Source organism: Corapipo altera, unplaced genomic scaffold (genome assembly GCF_003945725.1).
Source record: "Corapipo altera isolate COAL_440 unplaced genomic scaffold, ASM394572v1 268, whole genome shotgun sequence".
Taxonomy (NCBI): domain Eukaryota; kingdom Metazoa; phylum Chordata; class Aves; order Passeriformes; family Pipridae; genus Corapipo; species Corapipo altera.
In genome coordinates, this window is record NW_020884901.1 from 8,977,405 (window position 1) to 8,994,651 (window position 17,247).

The window sequence follows — 17,247 nt, forward strand, 5'->3', positions numbered from 1 at the left end:
CTCAGGCTGGGCTCACAGCATCCAGGCTGGGCTCACACACTCAGGCTGGGCTCACACACCCAGGCTGGGCTCACACACTCAAGCTGGGCTCACACACTCAGGCTGGGCTCACACACTCAGGCTAGGCTCACAACATCCAGACTGGGCTCACAGCATCCAGGCTGGGGTCACACACCCAGGCTGGGCTCATACACTCAGGCTGGGCTCAAGGAACCCAGGCTGGGCTCACACACCCAAACTGGGCTCAAACACCCAGGCTGGGCTCAAACACCCAGGCTGGGCTCACACACCCAAACTGGGCTCACACACCCAGGCTGAGCTTGTGGTACCCAGGCTGGGTTTGTGGAACTCAGGCTGGGTTTGTGGTACTGCAGGAGAGACACCTCAACGCTGCCCATCACCAGGGAGGGGCTGTTGGGGCCAGGGGGGTGTCCCAACATGCTTGGGATCCTTAGGATCCTTATCCACGGGATAAGGGGGAGGAGTCCTGACATCAGGGTTGGGCAGCAGGTTTGACAAGTGGTGGAGGATTTATTTAGCCCAATTCCCCCCTTGAAATTCCTAGGGAGGATTTTTTGGAGGGGGTTGCTCTGAAAAAAATATACAACTTGGCCTCGACTCCACAAAAATGTGGGAGTTACAACATGATGCTGGGAGAATAATTTAATGAGGGAAAAAAATCAGTGTAAAAGGAACTGGGAAGCTGAGGCATCACTGAGTGACCTGGGAGGGTTGGCAGGCTGAGATGGGGTGCTTCCCACACTTCCCTGTTTCCTGTTCTTGGCATGGGAAGGTGCCTTCCAAGCCCTGGGAGGGATGGATGGATGGATGGATGGATGGATGGATGGATGGATGGATGGGTGGGTGGGTGTCCCAGGGCCTACCTGTGGGGCTGTGGACATTCCAGAAGTCAAAGAGCAGCACTGCCGTGTCCGAGAAATAGAAGGTCATCTGGAAAAGAGACCAAGGAAAGGGCAGCACGAGGAACCCCTCGGGATCCACTCACCCACCACCCCAGAGGGCTGAGCTGATGCTCATCTGGGGTTTTACCACATGGTGCAATCTTTTTTCCCCAGTTCCTGAAACAGGAAGAGGAACTTGCACTGACAATCCCAGTCACGCTGACGGGACTAAACTCTTCCCTTGACCTCCAGCAGGACAGGTCTCACCTCCAGCAGCAGCTCCTGTGCATGTCTGGGCTGTGAGAAAAAACCAGTTTAGCCCTGTGGCAAAGAGAGACCAGTCCAGGACTCCACCAGCCCAGAGTTGAGAAGGGAAGGTCTGTGGGGGCAGGTGGAGGCTGGTGGACACCACCCACAGACTGATGGGAAACCTCCCAGGACAGAGAAACCTCTTGCATTGCTGGGACACCCAAAATGTCAGTCCCCAGGGCACCCAGAGCCATTGTGACCACCCAATAATGTGGCTCCCTGGCAGAGGAGCATTGTCTGTCTGTCCAAACTGGGGCTGCCAGGACCTAGAAAGGCACCACCCCCCTCCTTCATCAGGCTGAAACAGGAGGAACAAGAACTGCTCTTGTGTAACAAACCCAGCTGCAGAGCTCACACCCAGCTGCCAAGTTACTGAATCACAGAATCAACTGGGTTGGAAAAGACCTCCAAGATCATCGAGTCCAACCTGTGACCCAACCCCACCTTGTCACCCAGACCATGGCACTGATGCCACATCCAGGCTCTGCTCAAACACCTCCAGGGACGGGCACTCCACCCCCTCCCTGGGCAGCCCATTCCAAGGGCTGATCCCTCTCTCTGCAAACAACTTCTGCCCAATGTCCCACCTAAACCTGCCCTGGGGCAGCTCAAGGCTGTGCCCTCTTGTCCTGCTGCTGGTTCCTGGCAGCAGAGCCCGACCCCCCCCGGCTCCCCCCTCCTGTCAGGGAGTTGCAGAGAGTGAGAAGGTCTCCCCTGAGCCTCCTCCTGTCTGGGCTCAGCCTCTCAGCCACAACTCAGCCTCTCCTCACAGCACTTGTGCTCCAGACCCTTCCCCAGCCTGGTTGCCCTTCTCTGGACCTGCTCCAGCCCCTCCATGTCCTTCCTGAGCTGAGGGGCCAGAGCTGGGCACAGCACTGCAGGGGTGGCCTCCCCAGTGCCCAGCACAGGGGCAGAATCCCCTCCCTGCTCCTGCTGCCACACTGTTCCTGATCCAGGCCAGGATCCATTGGCCCTCTTGGCCACCTGGGCACCCCTGGCTCATGTTCAGCTTCCTGCCAATAGGTAAAAGTCCTGCTCGTTTTACCACAAAAAGTGGAATTTTGTTGGGACTTTTATCCTCCCTTTGGTGAATCTCTCTAGGAAGTGTTCCTGGAGCATCTCTGCCACACTGATTTGGCTTTGGCAGTGTCCCCACCGTTACTGACACCAGCAGATGTGACTGACTGGCCTGGCCTGAGCCAGAAATACCCTCCAATAACCAAGAGTCATTAGAGACCAGCTCTAATTACACCCTTCGGCCTCTCTCTACCCAGAGCACATTAGCACATGTAATTGGCTCACCCTTTTAAGCTTCCTTTTGGCCATGGATTAATGGTAATTAGCCTTTAAATGAAGTTATTTCTCCTTTACAGGCTTCACCCACAGGTCTGCAGAGTGGTGAAAGGAGGAGGTGACTGTTTTAGGGACGAGGGAACAGAATCATAGAGTCATTAAGGTTGGAAAAGCCCTCCAAGATCATCGAGTCCGAACACCATTAAACCACATCCTCAAGTGCCACATCCATGTATTTTGAACACTTCCAGGGACGGTGATCCCACCACTTCCCTGGGCAGCCTTTTCCAAAGATCCAGAAGATCCCCTTCCCTGCACCAGGTCTCCCAGCCTGGGCTGAAGCCGTGTGCCTTTGGGTGCCCAGCATGGGCAAATCCCTCAGTCCAGTGGGATTTCTCCAGAGATGGCACCTGGCTGGGAGAGGTGTGGTGGGCAAAGGTCCAGGGGGCAAGTCCTAAAAATCCCTGCACTGTTTCCAACAGGGAAGAGTCCCCACTGCCAGAGTGATGTGACAGGCCCAGGGATGCTGGATGGAGGGATGAGCTCCTGCCCTCACCCACCTGCCCACGCAGCAGGGGTTGAGCAGTTGCCCAGGCGAGGCTGTTCCCGGTGCCTCCTCCACACCTTGCAGGAATTTCACAAGGAAACACAGCTGCTGGAAAACACCCTGTGCTGCCTCTGCTCCTGTGCATTTAGTGGCTGAACCCACTGCAATTTTGGGGTTATCCTGAGAAAAACCAGGGGTGCCTGCACGGAGCAGGGTCAGGCTGCATCCCGACCTGCTGCTCCGGTCCGACCGGGACACCTGGGCCTGCCCATCGGGACAAACCTGCCTCCCTGCAGCACCTGACCCCTGCTGAGCAGCACATCATCCCAGCCAGGAATGCTGCAGCACCCTGCTGGGGTCTGGGGAGGGGTCCCCAAACTGGGATTCCCCTGGGGGATGGTGTCAGCCACCCTCTGGGCCTCGCAGGGATGCTGCTGCCAGGAAATCCAGGGGATTCGGGAGCCTTAAACACCAAATAGAATCACTAAATAGTTTGGGTTGGAAGGGAATTTAAAGCTCATCCTCATCTAGGACTTCAAAGCCATGGGCAGGGACACCTTCCACTAGCCCAGATTGCTCAAAGCTCCGTCCAGCCTGGCCTTGGACACTTCCAGGGATGGGGCATCGAATTCCATGTTCGAGCTGGGAGCACAAAGCAAATCTGCTGCAGGGGGGGCAGTTCAGGGCCTGAGCTGCGCCTTGAGCTCCTGCTGCAAGAGCCTGATGGTGCTCCCAGAACAGCCCTTCCCCACAAGGGAGAGAGGGACACGGGGGAGAGGGACACGGGGGAGAGGGACACGGGAGAGAGGGACACAAGGGAGAGGGACACGGGGGAGAGGGACACGGGAGAGTGGGACATGGTAGCACAGGACATGGGGGAGAGGGACACGGAAGAGAGGGATACGGGAGAGAGGGACACGGGGGAGAGGGACACGGGGGAGAGGGACACGGGAGAGTGGGACATGGGAGCAGAGGACACGGGGGAGAGGGACACGGGAGAGCCTTCGAGTGGGGATGTGGTGGCACGGGGGTGCGAGGAGCAGACAGACAGACGGACTGACAGACTGACAGACTGACAGACTGACCGACATCCCCCCCCCCCCGTGCGCAGGCTGGTGCAGGGGCCGAGAGGGGACCGGGGCGAGGGGGGGACCGAGGCAGGCGGCGGTACCCGGGGGGGGACGGGACACTGGCGATGCCTCAGCCCGCAGGAAGGTTCCAGGGGGATTTAAGGCGCCCGCAGGGGGATTCACGAGGTCTCAGGGGGGGTTTACAGGGGGATTCACGGCACCATCCGCGGCCGGGGCGCGCACCCGCGGGGCCCCCCGTCCCCCTCCCCGGGCTCACCTGCATGGTGGCGGTCGGGCCCCGGCCCGTGCCGTGCCAGCCGGGGCTGTCTCGGCGCTGTCTCGGGGCTGTCGCTGTCTCGGGGCTGTCTCGGGGCTGTCGCTATCGCTGTCGGTGTCGCTGTCGCGGTCGGTGACGCGCTCGCGGGGTTCCCCGGGAGCTGTAGTGCGTGGGGCGGGGCTGGTCCGGTCCCTCCCGCATCCCGGCGGGGCTCAGCATCCCCTGGGAAAGGGGGTCCTCGCCCCTCCGCGATCCCCTGTTGCTTCCCCTTTCCTGCTGGCTCCGTTCCCAGTTCCCGATCACAGCGCCCACGGGTTTTTCTGCTGGTTTTCCTTCCCCCCCCCCTCCCCCCGTTCTGCTGCCGCCCCGGGTTTGGACAGAAGGGATTTTGGGGCGGTTCACTCTCCCGGAGAGGAGAATTTTCCAGGGAAACCTCAAAGTTTCTAGTGCCTAAAGAGTCTCCAGGAGAGCCGGAGAGGGACTTGGGACCAGGGCGTGGAAGGACAGGACAAGGGAGAATGGCTTCCCACTGCCAGAGGGCAGGGAGAGATGGGATGTTGGCAAGGAATTCTGCCCTGAGAGGGTGGGGAGGCCCTGGCACAGGTTGCCCAGAAAAGCTGTGTCTGCCCATCCTTGGGAGTGTCCAAGGCCAGGTTGGACAGGGCTTGGAGCAACCTGGGACAGTGGAAGATGTCCCTGCCCATGGCAGGAGGTGGAATGAGAAGGTCTTTAAAGTCCTTTCCAGCCCAAACCACTCTGGGATTCTATGGCAGGAAAGACCAAAGGGAAGACCAAACTTTCCCTCCAGCTGTGGCTTTATGGAGGGAACAGGGAGTGCTGAGCTGCCTCTGCCTCAGTTTCCCCAAGTGCCAGCAGGTGCTGATGCCCACAAAGGTACCCAGTGCCTGCCAGGGGATTTGTGTATCTATCCCAGTTTGGGAAGGAAATAAGAGGTTACAGGCAAAACACTGCTTTGGGTAGTGAGTGAATTTTTCCTTACAGGTGGAACTGGAGTTATTCAGGGTGTGTTTGCTGCTTGAAGTAAGAAAAAACACTGGATAAACCTACAAACATGCTAATTCTCTTTAAAATATTTCAAAAGTTTCCATGGAAAATAAACACATTCCTTGGCAGCCACAGCTCCTGTGGGTTGTGGCCTGCATGGCTGGCGAGATGGGGAGTGTGCATGTGCAAAAACACAGGGAAAAATGCTGCAAAAATGAGCAATTTGTGCAAAAAATATAATAATTTAAAAAAAAAAGTTGTGTTTTTTTGCCGTGTTCTGCTGGTTGCCATTCTCTGCCCAGGATCTAATGTGCCCCTGGAGTTGGAATTGAATTTTCCTTTTGCAATCTGCTGCACAGGGTCTGTCTGCAGCATCCAGAGAAATGCCAGCCCCATGGCACTACCTGACCTCTGCCCACACCACAGGCAGTGCCCACCCTCTGGGCACAACCAGCTCCTCTTCCCCTTCCAGCTCCCTGTGGAAAGGGAGTCTCTCCATGGCAGGGAGAGTGGTTTTGGCTGCACCTCTGACTCTGTGTGCCCATGGCTGGCTGCAGGTGAGGGGGCAGTGCCAGGGGGTTCTTTCAGGGGTGGGAGCAGCTCCAGAGGGAAGAAAAGCCCCAAGGGCAGGGCCAGAGGGGCTTTACAGGGCAGTGCCCCACACGACACCCAGCACGTTAGAAATCCACCCAGGGAGCAGAAATTCAATACCAGAGTGGAAAATCCCTTTTCAAAGTGCTCAGACCCTGCCTAGAGGAGGCTGGAAGGGGCCACCCCAAATCCCCCTGGGCCAGAAAGGTGGTGACCCAGCAGGGAGTGCTCCTGCGTCCCAAAAAAGATGCTACACATGGGATGGAGGTAGTAAAGAGCAGCACAGCCACACACGCGAGTTGGCATTGCTTAAATCACTCCCGAGGGACTGTGCCCCCCTAAAAGCTCCCTTTGCTGCTCTCCTTGAGCCCCAGTGCAGGGTCTGGCCCGGCTGCCACACTGCTCTGCTGGCACTGGCAGCAATGCCCAAGCTTACCTGGGCACAGGTGAGTCAGGGCATCGGAGCCTGGGCACCGACGGGTGCTGAGAAAATCGGGGGTGCAGCACAAAGCCAGCTGAGGGCTGGGGGGTTTGGGGGCTGTGCACCACAGAAATGGGGGTGCTGGGAATCCAACCACGGCTCAGGTGCCACTTGCAGAACCCTCTACCCTCAGGGCTCGGCCTGGGCCACACAGCCCAGCGAGAGTGGGATTGTTAGAGGGAAAAAGAGCTGGGAATAACAAAAATGAGGTGATAAGGAGAAATGCTGCAGCACTGGGGGCAAAGGGCTGCTATTCCTGCTCCAGCAACACTGCTGTGCAGCTCAGTGTTGCTCTACACCACTAAAACCCCTCTCTGACCCTCCCTGGGAGCTGCAGACCCAAAACAGAGGCGAGATTTGGGGGGATGTGCATTTTTCACCCCTTTGCAGCCCCTGCTGTCTGGTTGGGCTGGAGCTGCTGGAGCAGCCACTGGCAGCACCACATGGACCTGGCTGAGCTCTCCCAGGTTGACTGGGCTTCTCAGACAGGTCCTGGGGAAATGAGGCTCCAGGTGTTTGTGCACTTGACCCTGGCAAAGAGAATTCCCTTTCCTGCCCCTCCTCCCAAGCTGGCTGTAGGTCTGCTCCTTGTCTTTCTTTTTTCTTCAGCAGACAGTTCCCAGTGCTTATAATTATATAAACCTCCCCCAAGCAGTCATTAAATCAGCACCTTCTCATATATAATATATACATATATAATATATATATATAATTTATGGAGAAACGACTTCTGTAAACAATATTCTTCTACTCCAGAAGGAAGTGTAGTCCGTGGCATAACGCAGCTACAAACACGGATCTCGGAGAGAACCTGCAGCTCCGGGGAGGGGGTGGGAGCCCCGTGCCACCCCCAGCCCCCACAGATGGCTCTTGGGCGGGGAGGGAACCGGCTGGCTCGGTTTGGGTGGCACCGGTTTCAGCTGAAGCAAACTGGTCCGACTGTGAAACCAAACTGGTGCGAGGCGTCGCCGTTGTGAAACACCGCCAGGTCCCGCAGGGGCAGCAGCGACAGCTCCTCCGTGCTGAACTGGAAGATGGTGTCGGTGATGGAGGACTCGTTGTCCAGCTGAAAGGAGCACAAAGGGGCACCTGAGCGGCACGAAAATCCTCAAGGATCCCCTCAGAGCGCCTGCTGTCCCCTTGCTGGCTCCCGGTGGATGCAAAGTCTCCATCCCCAGCCCTTCCTGGCTTTTCCAGGGAGTGACCTTCCCCGTGTCCACCTCACCCCCTGCCACATCCCAGCCCGCTCCCAAAAGCCACGGCAGCTCCTTGGCCGCAGGGATGCTCTCCGTGCCCATCCCACCGGGTGAAGCCTCACCCACCAGCTCCATCCCAAACTTCGGGGGTGCAAACACACGCCGAGGGGCTCTGCGAATGTCGGGGGGCTCTTGCGGGCACAGGCAAGGTGTGCCAGGGCCGGGCTTACCAGGCAGCCCTGCAGGCTGGCCGCATAGCTCTGCTCCCGGGAGTCGGCCAGGAAGCGGATTTCCTTGGCGGGCTGGGGGTGGCCCCGTTCGGGGGCCGGTCTGCAGGAGTAGGACACCTTCTGGGTGGCCAGGCTGCTGTGCAGCCGCAGGAAACGGAGCTGCACCGGGCTGGCCCCCCTGTATTCCAGCTGCAGGGACAACGGGAGAGAAAACCGGGAAGCGGGGAAAGCTTGGAGCGGGCTGTGCTCCTCCCCGGCCCAAACCGGGCAGGATTCAGCTGCCGAGGCACTGCTTTGGAGTTCCTTGCAGGAGGAGCTGTCACATCCCGCCGTGCACAGCCAGGGTGATCTGGGTGCTGCCCAGCACAGCGGGATGGGCATCAGGAGACCCCTGACCCATGAGAGGGGCTCCGTGTCCCCCGGGTTGTTCCAGCTGGGCACTCACCAGGAAGCCCCCGGGCAGGGTGCTGAACCACTCAAAGGTGTCTTTGGAGGTGTAGGTGCTCAGCCAAGCCTTGATGGGGACCTGTGGGAAGCAGGGACCGTGCCATGCTGTCCCAGCAGGTGCCAGTGCCACTGCCAGGACAAGGAGCCAGCATACAACCCTGTCCCTGCAGCCTGGGCACACGCTGTGACCAGGATCCTCCCTCCAAACTTTTCCACCATGGCAGGGGTCACCATGGCAAGGGACTGGGCACACAGTCTCTCTCCAGTCCCACCAACCCTCACCCACCCCAAGGGGTAACACGAGGCTGAAGCTGCCCCCCCAAAGCCCCCCTGTACCTGGTTGTGGACGGGGGCTATGCAGGTCTCCCCCCCCCGCTGTGAAGTTGCAGAAGGCCACCAGTGCGTCCTGGGGGCTGCCCTGGTTGGGGTCAATGTAGTACTGCCCTGCAGGGAGGCAGAGGGGAGCTCCTGGCACCCGGGTTTTGGCACAGGAAGGGTGCCACACAATGCCACCCACCCGAGCTGGTGGCACATCCTTGGCTGCCACCTCCATCCATCCTGGCCACCAGCCCCTTTCCCCAGGGATGCCCATGAAACCCAGCTGGCCTCGTCCCCCAAATCCTTGTTCCCTCTTAATTGCAAAGAGCTGCCTGTCCCTGCACAGGCTCTGGAGAGCTGGACAGACCCAGAGCCAATGGTGGGCACCCCACATGCCCCCTGGTACCATCAGGCAGGCTGGGGTGTGCCAGCAGCAGCTCCTTGCAGGTGGTTGCTGGGTTGGTTTTGGTGCCATTGGGATGCTCAATGAGGGCTTGGAGCTCCTGGTTCAGGGTGTCCAGCAGAGCCCAGACTGCAGTGTAGTTCAGGTGGTTGGAGGAATAAATGAGGTGCTAAGAGAAAAAGAGGGGGATATATCAAGGTGATCTTAGCCCCCCTCTCTTATTTTGGCCAGGAGCATCCTCAGGGGCTGAGGGAAGGGATGGGACAGACAGGGGACAAGGACAGGCGTGGTGGGAGAGGGATTAACAACATCTGCTTGGTCCTTGTGCACAGGGGACCTCAGAAGCAGCATGACAGCATCTCTGTCAGCCCCTTCCTTCCCCGGGTGGCACCAACCCAAAGGGGATGGCAAGTCCCTCACCTGCAGCTCCTCCTGGGACAGCACCAGTGTGGGCCCGCTGGGACCAGGGGGGCCGGCCAGACCCTGGGGGACAGTGACAGTGCTGTAACATTGGCTGCTCCTCTGACACTCTGACACTGCCAGCAGGATGGCATGGCATGGCAGGACCTCGCTGCCAAATTTGGGGGAGCGAGGGACCCAAATTTTGGTGCCAGTGGCTCCACTTACCGGCCTTCCCGGTGTGCCCCTGGGGCCTGGCAATCCTGGGAAGCCCCTCAGCCCCTGCCAAAGGATGAGGTGGAAGAGGGAAGGAAAGCAAGGGGTGGAGATGCTGCTGTGCTGAGCTGCACCCCAGGGAGCAGGAAGGAGGGAAGGGTTCCCTGTGCCGGGGCTGATCCCGGCTCCAGCCACTCCCCACTACTTACTTTGGGTCCAGATAAGCCCTGGAAGGAAAGAACAAGGCCCAGCTAAGTGGGAGGGAGGTGGGATCAAAGGCCCATCCCGGTGTAAACCCTGTGGGGCCAGGAGTGAACCCAAAACTGCCCGGAGGGTGAAGGACTCACCGGTGTCCCGGGAACTCCAGGATGTCCCTGTGGGCCAGGGGGGCCAGTGTCACCCTGCAAAGACACCAGAGGTGGTCAGGGCACTGCAAGGGACATCCTTCTAAAACCCAATCCATTCCCCACAGATTTTGCACGGAAAAACAAGGAATTCACCCCAAACACTCATGTTAGTCCCTGACATCCCTCTCCATCCTTCTCTCACCTGTTTTCCCTTGGGTCCCGGCCTCCCAGGGATGCCATGAGGTCCTGGCTTGCCCTAGGAGATGTGGCAGGATGTCACACAGGGTGACAAGAGACCAGAGGGAGGAAGGAAAAGAGGAAAAACCATCTCCCACCTTGAAGCCATCGTCCCCTTGCTGGCCCAGGTCACCCACACTGCCCTTCTCACCCTAAAAGAGAGTCAGGGAGAGCTCTGGGGACAAAGAGAAGGGCAGAATCCCCCAGGACAGCAGCCTGGGTGGGGGGCTCTGCCCTGCAAGGTGGGTTTTGGGACCCCTGCTCTAGTGAGCAGTGGAGGGTTTGCTGCCTGAACCTTGGCAGGAGGTACCAGCCTGGGGATATTTCCCAAAGCCAAACACCTCCTGGCCTCCAGCAAGTGGTTGGAAATGGGAAGCTCCCAGTTATGGGAATGCAAAATTCCCCAATGCTGGCTGCAAAATTTCTGCCAAAAAACCACCCCAAACAAACCCCCAACCCCCCCATTCTTTGGGTTCAGGATCAGCTGCACCCACATTGCTGGGGAGGGAGGCAGGGGGATGGATGATGCTCAGCTGCCAAAATGAAAGTATGTTATCCCAGACTAAAGTATCTTTCAGGAAAACCTCAGAATTTCCCAGGAAACACTTTCAGGAGATAAAGAAATGCGCTGAAATGTGGTGGAGCAGGGGGCAAACCCCAGCCCAGGCTGCCACAGCCTCCCCTCTGCCCCCACTTCAGGCACTGCCCTTCAGCTCCTGCTGCTGCCACTGAGCTCCCAAGGAATTCCAGCTCTATTGATTCCCAGGGTTTCATTTTCCTGAAGGATGTGAGCAGTTCCCCAGCACCAGGGACTGCTTGTCACTCTTATTTATGGCTGTGGGGCTGAGGGGTGGGGTGGTGAGGATGTGCTTGGCTTCCCAAGCCAAGGGTGGATCCATCAGCTCCTCAGGAATGGCACAGAGGAGGTTTGTGCTGCATCAGCGTCACTGCTGAGAGCAGGGGATTAAATAACTGATTTAAAAGACTGTTACTGCTCTTGCCACTCCAGGAGGATGGAGAGGCTGGAAAAAGACCTGGTTTGGGAGCAAATCTAAAGGTTCCATCTCCCATCACCAGGGGAGACATGACGGTCGACCCCCAGAGAAGGATGTTGTAGCCATCAGGATTCAACAAGAGGAGAATAAACGATGCCATCCAGCAAATGAAACACTACCCAGGGTTCCCACTGTGCTCAGAACATGTCACCCACCTTGTGGCCTTTGGGTCCAGGGTCTCCTTTCATGCCCTTCAGCCCTGGGATGCCCTGAGAGAGAAACGTGGGATGAGCTGTGGGACCACATCACCCTGTGGCTGAGCTGCTCCCTGGCAAGGAGGGACCTCACCACAACCCAGGCTGCTGCCAGGATCTTAAGAATTTCAGGCATTTTTAGAAAATTTGAGACATTTTTCTAATTTTTAGAAACTCTGAGGCATTTTTCTCATCATGTCTTTGATTTTTGCTTGCGGGAGGGTCCCCCAGCAAACCCCGTTGAAAATGCAGTTCAGGTGCCTTGGCTTGCTGGGAACATCCTGGATTTCTTTGGGGAAGTTGCCAAAGTTGGGATTTTTTATTTTTAAATGGAGAAAAAAGTATTTCTAGCAATTAAAAGAAATATTTGAGTCTTTTTTTTTGTTGTTGGCCAGTGCTGGTCACAGCTGGTCCCTCCAGCCATGGGAAGGTGGGCACAAGTGCTCAGCACTGCTTGGCATCAGAAACTGCCCTGCAAGGGAGGATTTGGTCTCCAGAGCCACATATTGGAACTGATGGGATTTGGCTGACCTCACACACCCTGCTGGGAGGTTAATTTGGGAGGAGAAGACAAGAGGAGATGGATGAACCACCTAAAATCTCCCCCTGTTTTAAATGGGTCTGTAAAATGTGGGTGCCCACAGAGCTGGGTCACACAGTGGTGCCCACGGCGGTCAAAGAGGGAGCAGCAGCACCCCAAAACCCCCATGCTGATACTCACATAGGCTCCCTGGGGGCCCTGGGGTCCTGGAAGCCCTTTGGCGCCTGGGGAGCCCTGAAATGCAAAAGTGAAAGGCCCTGGCTGGTGTGCCCAGAGGTGTGGGGTGATGCTCCAGTGCCCCACGAGGGCTGGGGGTGTGGAAGACCGCCTCCTAGGGCTGGGGGGGACGGGGGACACAGAGCCCTCCAGCTGCATTGGTTTGTCCTCTTCTAATCCAAGGACTTGGGTGGGAGCACCCCTGGCTTGGCAGCACCCCCGAAGTGCCAGGTTACCAGGGCAGCTCTCACCTTGGGGGGCAAAGCCAACCTACCTTGTGCCCTCGGGGACCCCGCGGAGGCTGGTGGCCCATCTTGCCTCGCTTGCCCTGGGAACAACAGATCAAAGACTCGGGAACAATTCCAAAATAATCCGGCCACCCCTGAGCCCCCTCGCTGCCCCCCCCCCCGGGGGGATTTGAGCCCCCAGTAAACCAGGGCCCCTCTGGAAAACCTCCCCAAAAAGCTCCCTGCCTCCTGCCACCCTCCCTGGGGACAGCAGTGCCACTTACCCTCCTGCCAGCTTCTCCAGGGACCCCTTCCTGCCCTTCCTGCCCCACGTCGCCCTGGGGGAAGAAGAGATGGGAGATGGGAGCCTCCAGCAGCTTGGCCACTTCCCAGCCCAGGAGTGGGGAAGAGGAGCTGTGCCTGCATGGAAGTGGGGACAGAGCTCACCAGGCACTGGGGGAAGGACACCAAAGTCCCCTGTGCCCCCCCAGGGGCACCTGAGCCAGGGGGGAGGCAGCTCCAGGGGCTGAGCTGGGGAGATCTGCCAGCCCCTCACCCAAAAACTGGCCAAGGCAGCCCCAGGGCATCCTGTGCTTGCCAGGCAGGGAGAAACAGGTCCTTCCAGGTTCCCTCTGGGTTCTCTCCATGATCCAGCATGGGATTGACCAGCTCAGGCTCAGCCACCCCCTGCCAGCCCCCCAGGAGGATTTTGGGGGTACCTTTTCTCCCTTGCGACCTTTCCATCCTTTAGGACCAGCTTGTCCTGGAGAGCCCTGAAATCCCGAAGGAGAAGGAAAGGCCTCTGTGAGGACACTGTGCCAGGGATGCCCCTCAGTCTCCCTGCCCACCAGCCAGCCCAGGAGGATGCTCCAAGCTGGAATCTTCCATCTGGCATTTTTGCAGGAGGAAGGGGGTTGAGGCCACTCATGTGGGACCTCAGCACAGCCAGGGGATCCCAGCATCCCACTGTGCCAGGGAGCACCAGCAGGGCTCCATCCCACTCCTCACCATTTGTCCTGGTTTCCCTGGCTTGCCTGGCTCCCCTTTTGCACCCACCAGGCCCTAAAAATGAAAACAAAATCCAACTCGAATCCAAAGAATAAGTTCTAAGGTTATTCATGCGAACCCAGGGCAGGTTTGGGCACAGAGGTGGAGGGATGAGAAAAGCTGGAGCAGGGAATGGGGCAGCAGAGGAGCCCACTCACCTCAGTGCCACTCAGCCCCATGACTCCAGCTTCGCCCGGGGGCCCAAGAGAACCCTGAGACCATTTGGGGACAAAACACAAGGCTGGCACCAGGGGAGGGCAGAGGGGACAGGGCACAGCACCTGCCTCGCCCTGGGAGCTGGGCTGGGGTTGTTCTCCCCTCTCTGGTGCTGGAGCTGTGCCAGGGAATGTCCCTGCATGGGAATGTCCCCCCATGGGAATGTCCCCATGGCACAGGGAGGAGTTACCTGCCGGCCTGGCTTTCCCTTGGTGCCCGTCACTCCTCTGGCTCCTTCGTGCCCGGTGTATCCCCGGAGCCCAGGGGCACCTGCCAGCCCCTGAGCCCCTGTTGAGCCCTGGGGGGCACAGAAATGGGGGCACTGCTCACCCAAACCCTCCCGAGCAGGGTCTGAGCAGCTGCCTCTCGAGGAGCTTCAGCTACACCCGGCTTTGCAAACCCCCCTGGAGCTCATCCCACATCCCAGCCTCTCCCAGCAAAGCCAGCCCCCTGAGTTCAGGGAATTCACTTCATTAATGTGTGGTTTGGGGCATGGAGTGACAGGACAAGGGGAAATGGGATCAAACTGAATGAGAGTAGCTTTAGATGGGATATTGGGAAGGAATTCCTCCCTGGGATGGTGGGGAGGCCCTGGCACAGGTTGCCCAGAGAAGCTGTGGCTGCTCCATCCCTGGAAGTGTCCAAGGCCAGGTTGGATGGGGTTGGAGCAGCCCAGGCTAGTGGGAGGTGTCCCTGCCCATGGCAGGGGGTGGAATGAGCTTTAAAGTCCTTTCCAACCCAAGCCAGTGTGGGATTCTGGGATTCCACAATAAGGACATGTCTTGCCTGGGCAGAGCAGCACTGCAAGATGGGAAAACTGGGATGCAAATAGGACAGGGCATTGATAACACACCTATGGCTCTGTGTGTGTCACCACCATGACCAGAACACACATCCTGGGGCAGCACAAGTGTTCCTGGGCACTGGGAGGCTCCTGGAGCCCCCCAACCTTATGGACACTGGGAGATCTGCTTCAGGGAAGGGGGAAACAAGAGCCCTGGACCTGTCCCAGGCAGACTGATAGGCAAGTGTCACCTGCACAAAGGCCACAGTGCTTTGGCATGGTTTTAATTGCTGTGTTCAAATTCCTTTAGGGAGATTTGGCTCCAGGGAACCCAAGGAAGCATTGGCTCAGTTACAAAACCACTGCAGGGCTGGAGTCAGAAACCATGGCTGGCACTTGGGCTGGTAGAGACACGGCCCCAGCCCCAGGCTCTGCTGCTCCACCCCAAAATGCCACCAAACCTCTTTCCCAGGGAAGTTCGGCTGGTTCTCACCGCTGGACCCGGTTTGCCACCATCTCCCTTCTCTCCATCATCTCCAGCGAGTCCCTGTGGGAGTGTTGGGGGTTTAGGACAAGCCCATCACCACCATGTCCTTCACCTCTGAGGGCACTTGGAGCATCCTCCCCCCTCACACCACGCTCAGCTGGCCAAGGAAGCAGCAGGCACACGTGGGAGGGAACAGATTCCACAGCAGGAATGGGTCTTCCATGAGGCACCCCTGGGTGACAGACTGAAAGGGTCTTGTGTCTCCACCCCAAACATCAAAGCACTTTCTGGGAGCCCATGACAAGGCTTAAAAACCCCTCCTGGCCCAGGCAGAGAAGGAGAATAAATCCTTTGGCTTTGGTTTGTATTGGAAATGGTGGAGCACTGGGAAAGTCTTTGGCAGCTCCCCGGCTCTACAACATCCCAAACATCAGTACCTCTGATCCTGCAGCACCAGCAGGTCCATCCGTGCCTCGTGGTCCTGGATCTCCCTGGGGAAGAAAGAGAAAGAGCTCTATCCTTGGAAAACTCCTTCCGTGCCTTGCTGACTTTGGATCTCAGTCAAGGCAGGAGTGTCCCCAGCCCAGTCACCAGCCTGCCCAGGCTTGACCCAGCTCCTCCATCACCCAGTCCCACCACATCCAGCACCAGCAGAGCTTGGGAAAAGGCCAGGAAAGGGCATTTCACCCCGAGATGGAGGGTTGGAACCATCAATCCCACTGTACCTTCTCTCCCTCGGGACCGTCAAGCCCAGGAGGACCTCGGAGTCCTGTCCCACCCTGTTCAGGGCACAAAGAAGCTCCATTGATTGAGCTCTGCCCAGTGCTCCCAGTCACACACATCCCCCTCCAGGTCCATGATGGAGGTGGGGGTATTCCCAGTGCTCCCAGTCACACACAGATCCCTGATGGACCTGGAGCCCTTCCCAGTGCTCCCAGTCACACACATCACCCCAACAAGTCCATGATGGAGATGGGGGTATTCCCAGTGCTCCCAGTCACACACATCCCCCCAACAGGTCCATGGTGGAGGTGGGGGTATTCCCAGTGCTCCCAGTCACACACAGGTCCCTGATGGACTTGGAGTCCTTCCCAGTGCTCCCAGTCACACCCACGTCCCCACACCAGGTCGGTGATGGGTAGAAGGGCAGGAGGGTCATGATCTGACTTACAAACCATCCTCTGGCTCCAGCAGGTCCTGCAGCTCCAGTGACCCCGACCTGGCCCTGGGACACAGGGAGATGTGTTCAGCAGGGTCCCAGCCCAGCAGGGGCTGGAATTTGACTGGAGGCAACATTATCCTGGAATCCTGGACAGCCCCACAAGCCCAAACCATCCTCTTGTGCCAACATGACCCCATTTTGGGGTTGTGCCCATGAGACAAAATTCCCTAATTACGGAGATTTGCCAGTTCCTAGGATTTTGTGTGGCTCCTGGAGCCCGAGGTTTCCCACTGGGGATGAGCCCCCTCCAGGGCACCCAGCACCCCTCCTGTGGGGACTCTGGGTGAGGCAGCCCAGCCCCCCTCTGTACTTGCCATCAAACCTTCTCGGCCCTTCTCTCCTTTGTGGCCTTTTCCTCCGATTTCCCCCGTGGCAGCTCCTGGACCAGACACTCCAGGGAGGCCCCTGGGACCAGCATCACCCTGCTCAGAGGGGCACAGAGGGGTCATCACAAAGGTGGAAAAGGAACAGCAATGAAATGAGAGTCATCTCTGCATGGAGAGGATGTGTGTCACCCCCTCGTTGGGTGCCACAGGCAGCAGGTCACCCTGGGGTGCTCAGGAAAGGGATTTCCAGGGATCCTCAGACATGGGGCACCCCTGTCCTGCTCTGTCTCCACTCTGGCACATGGATCAGCAGAGGGTGAGCAGGTTGTGGGTGTTCCCAGGTGCTGGAAGGAGGGACAGAGCTGGGGACACTCCTCACCTTCCGTCCCCGTGGTCCCGGTTCTCCCGGGTCTCCAACGTCACCGGTGTCACCCTGCCCACAGGGAAACACCCACATCAGATGCAGTGGTCAATGTGGTCATGTTCATGAGATATGAAACCCTAATTAAGGGGATTTGACAATTCCTAGGGGTTTCTGCAGCTCCCAGAGCCCAAGGTTTCCCACTGGGGGTGAGCCCCTTCCTCGGCACCCGACCTGTGGGGACACTGGGTGCCCGGTGGGTGAGGCAGCAATCCTTCTTGGCCCTTGTCTCCTTTATGGTCC

At 58.2% G+C, this 17,247-nt stretch overlaps 2 protein-coding genes across 2 annotated transcripts in view; both read right to left on the bottom strand.

Annotated features, from left to right (window-relative positions):
- Positions 1-4,512, bottom strand: part of SLC31A2 (solute carrier family 31 member 2) — a 6,287-nt gene extending 1,775 nt beyond the window's left edge. The window contains exons 1-2 of the mRNA XM_027650335.1: positions 4,399-4,512; positions 885-951 (exon numbers count right to left, since the gene is read on the bottom strand). Coding sequence (XP_027506136.1) covers positions 885-951; positions 4,399-4,404 — 73 coding nt within the window. The 5' untranslated portion in view covers positions 4,405-4,512. The remainder of the gene's footprint in view (positions 1-884; positions 952-4,398) is intronic.
- A 2,642-nt stretch (positions 4,513-7,154) lies between these two features.
- Positions 7,155-17,247, bottom strand: part of LOC113950443 (collagen alpha-1(I) chain-like) — an 87,888-nt gene continuing 77,795 nt past the window's right edge. Inside the window, 26 exon segments of the mRNA XM_027650303.1 lie at positions 7,155-7,541; positions 7,902-8,090; positions 8,347-8,427; positions 8,685-8,720; positions 8,722-8,792; positions 9,073-9,238; positions 9,490-9,552; positions 9,697-9,750; positions 9,894-9,911; positions 10,032-10,085; positions 10,234-10,287; positions 10,367-10,420; positions 11,479-11,532; positions 12,239-12,292; positions 12,549-12,602; positions 12,786-12,839; positions 13,221-13,274; positions 13,510-13,563; positions 13,707-13,760; positions 13,955-14,062; positions 15,042-15,095; positions 15,473-15,526; positions 15,761-15,814; positions 16,207-16,260; positions 16,572-16,679; positions 16,963-17,016. Of these exon segments, the coding sequence (XP_027506104.1) occupies positions 7,392-7,541; positions 7,902-8,090; positions 8,347-8,427; positions 8,685-8,720; positions 8,722-8,792; positions 9,073-9,238; positions 9,490-9,552; positions 9,697-9,750; positions 9,894-9,911; positions 10,032-10,085; positions 10,234-10,287; positions 10,367-10,420; positions 11,479-11,532; positions 12,239-12,292; positions 12,549-12,602; positions 12,786-12,839; positions 13,221-13,274; positions 13,510-13,563; positions 13,707-13,760; positions 13,955-14,062; positions 15,042-15,095; positions 15,473-15,526; positions 15,761-15,814; positions 16,207-16,260; positions 16,572-16,679; positions 16,963-17,016 (1,854 nt within the window). The 3' untranslated portion in view covers positions 7,155-7,391.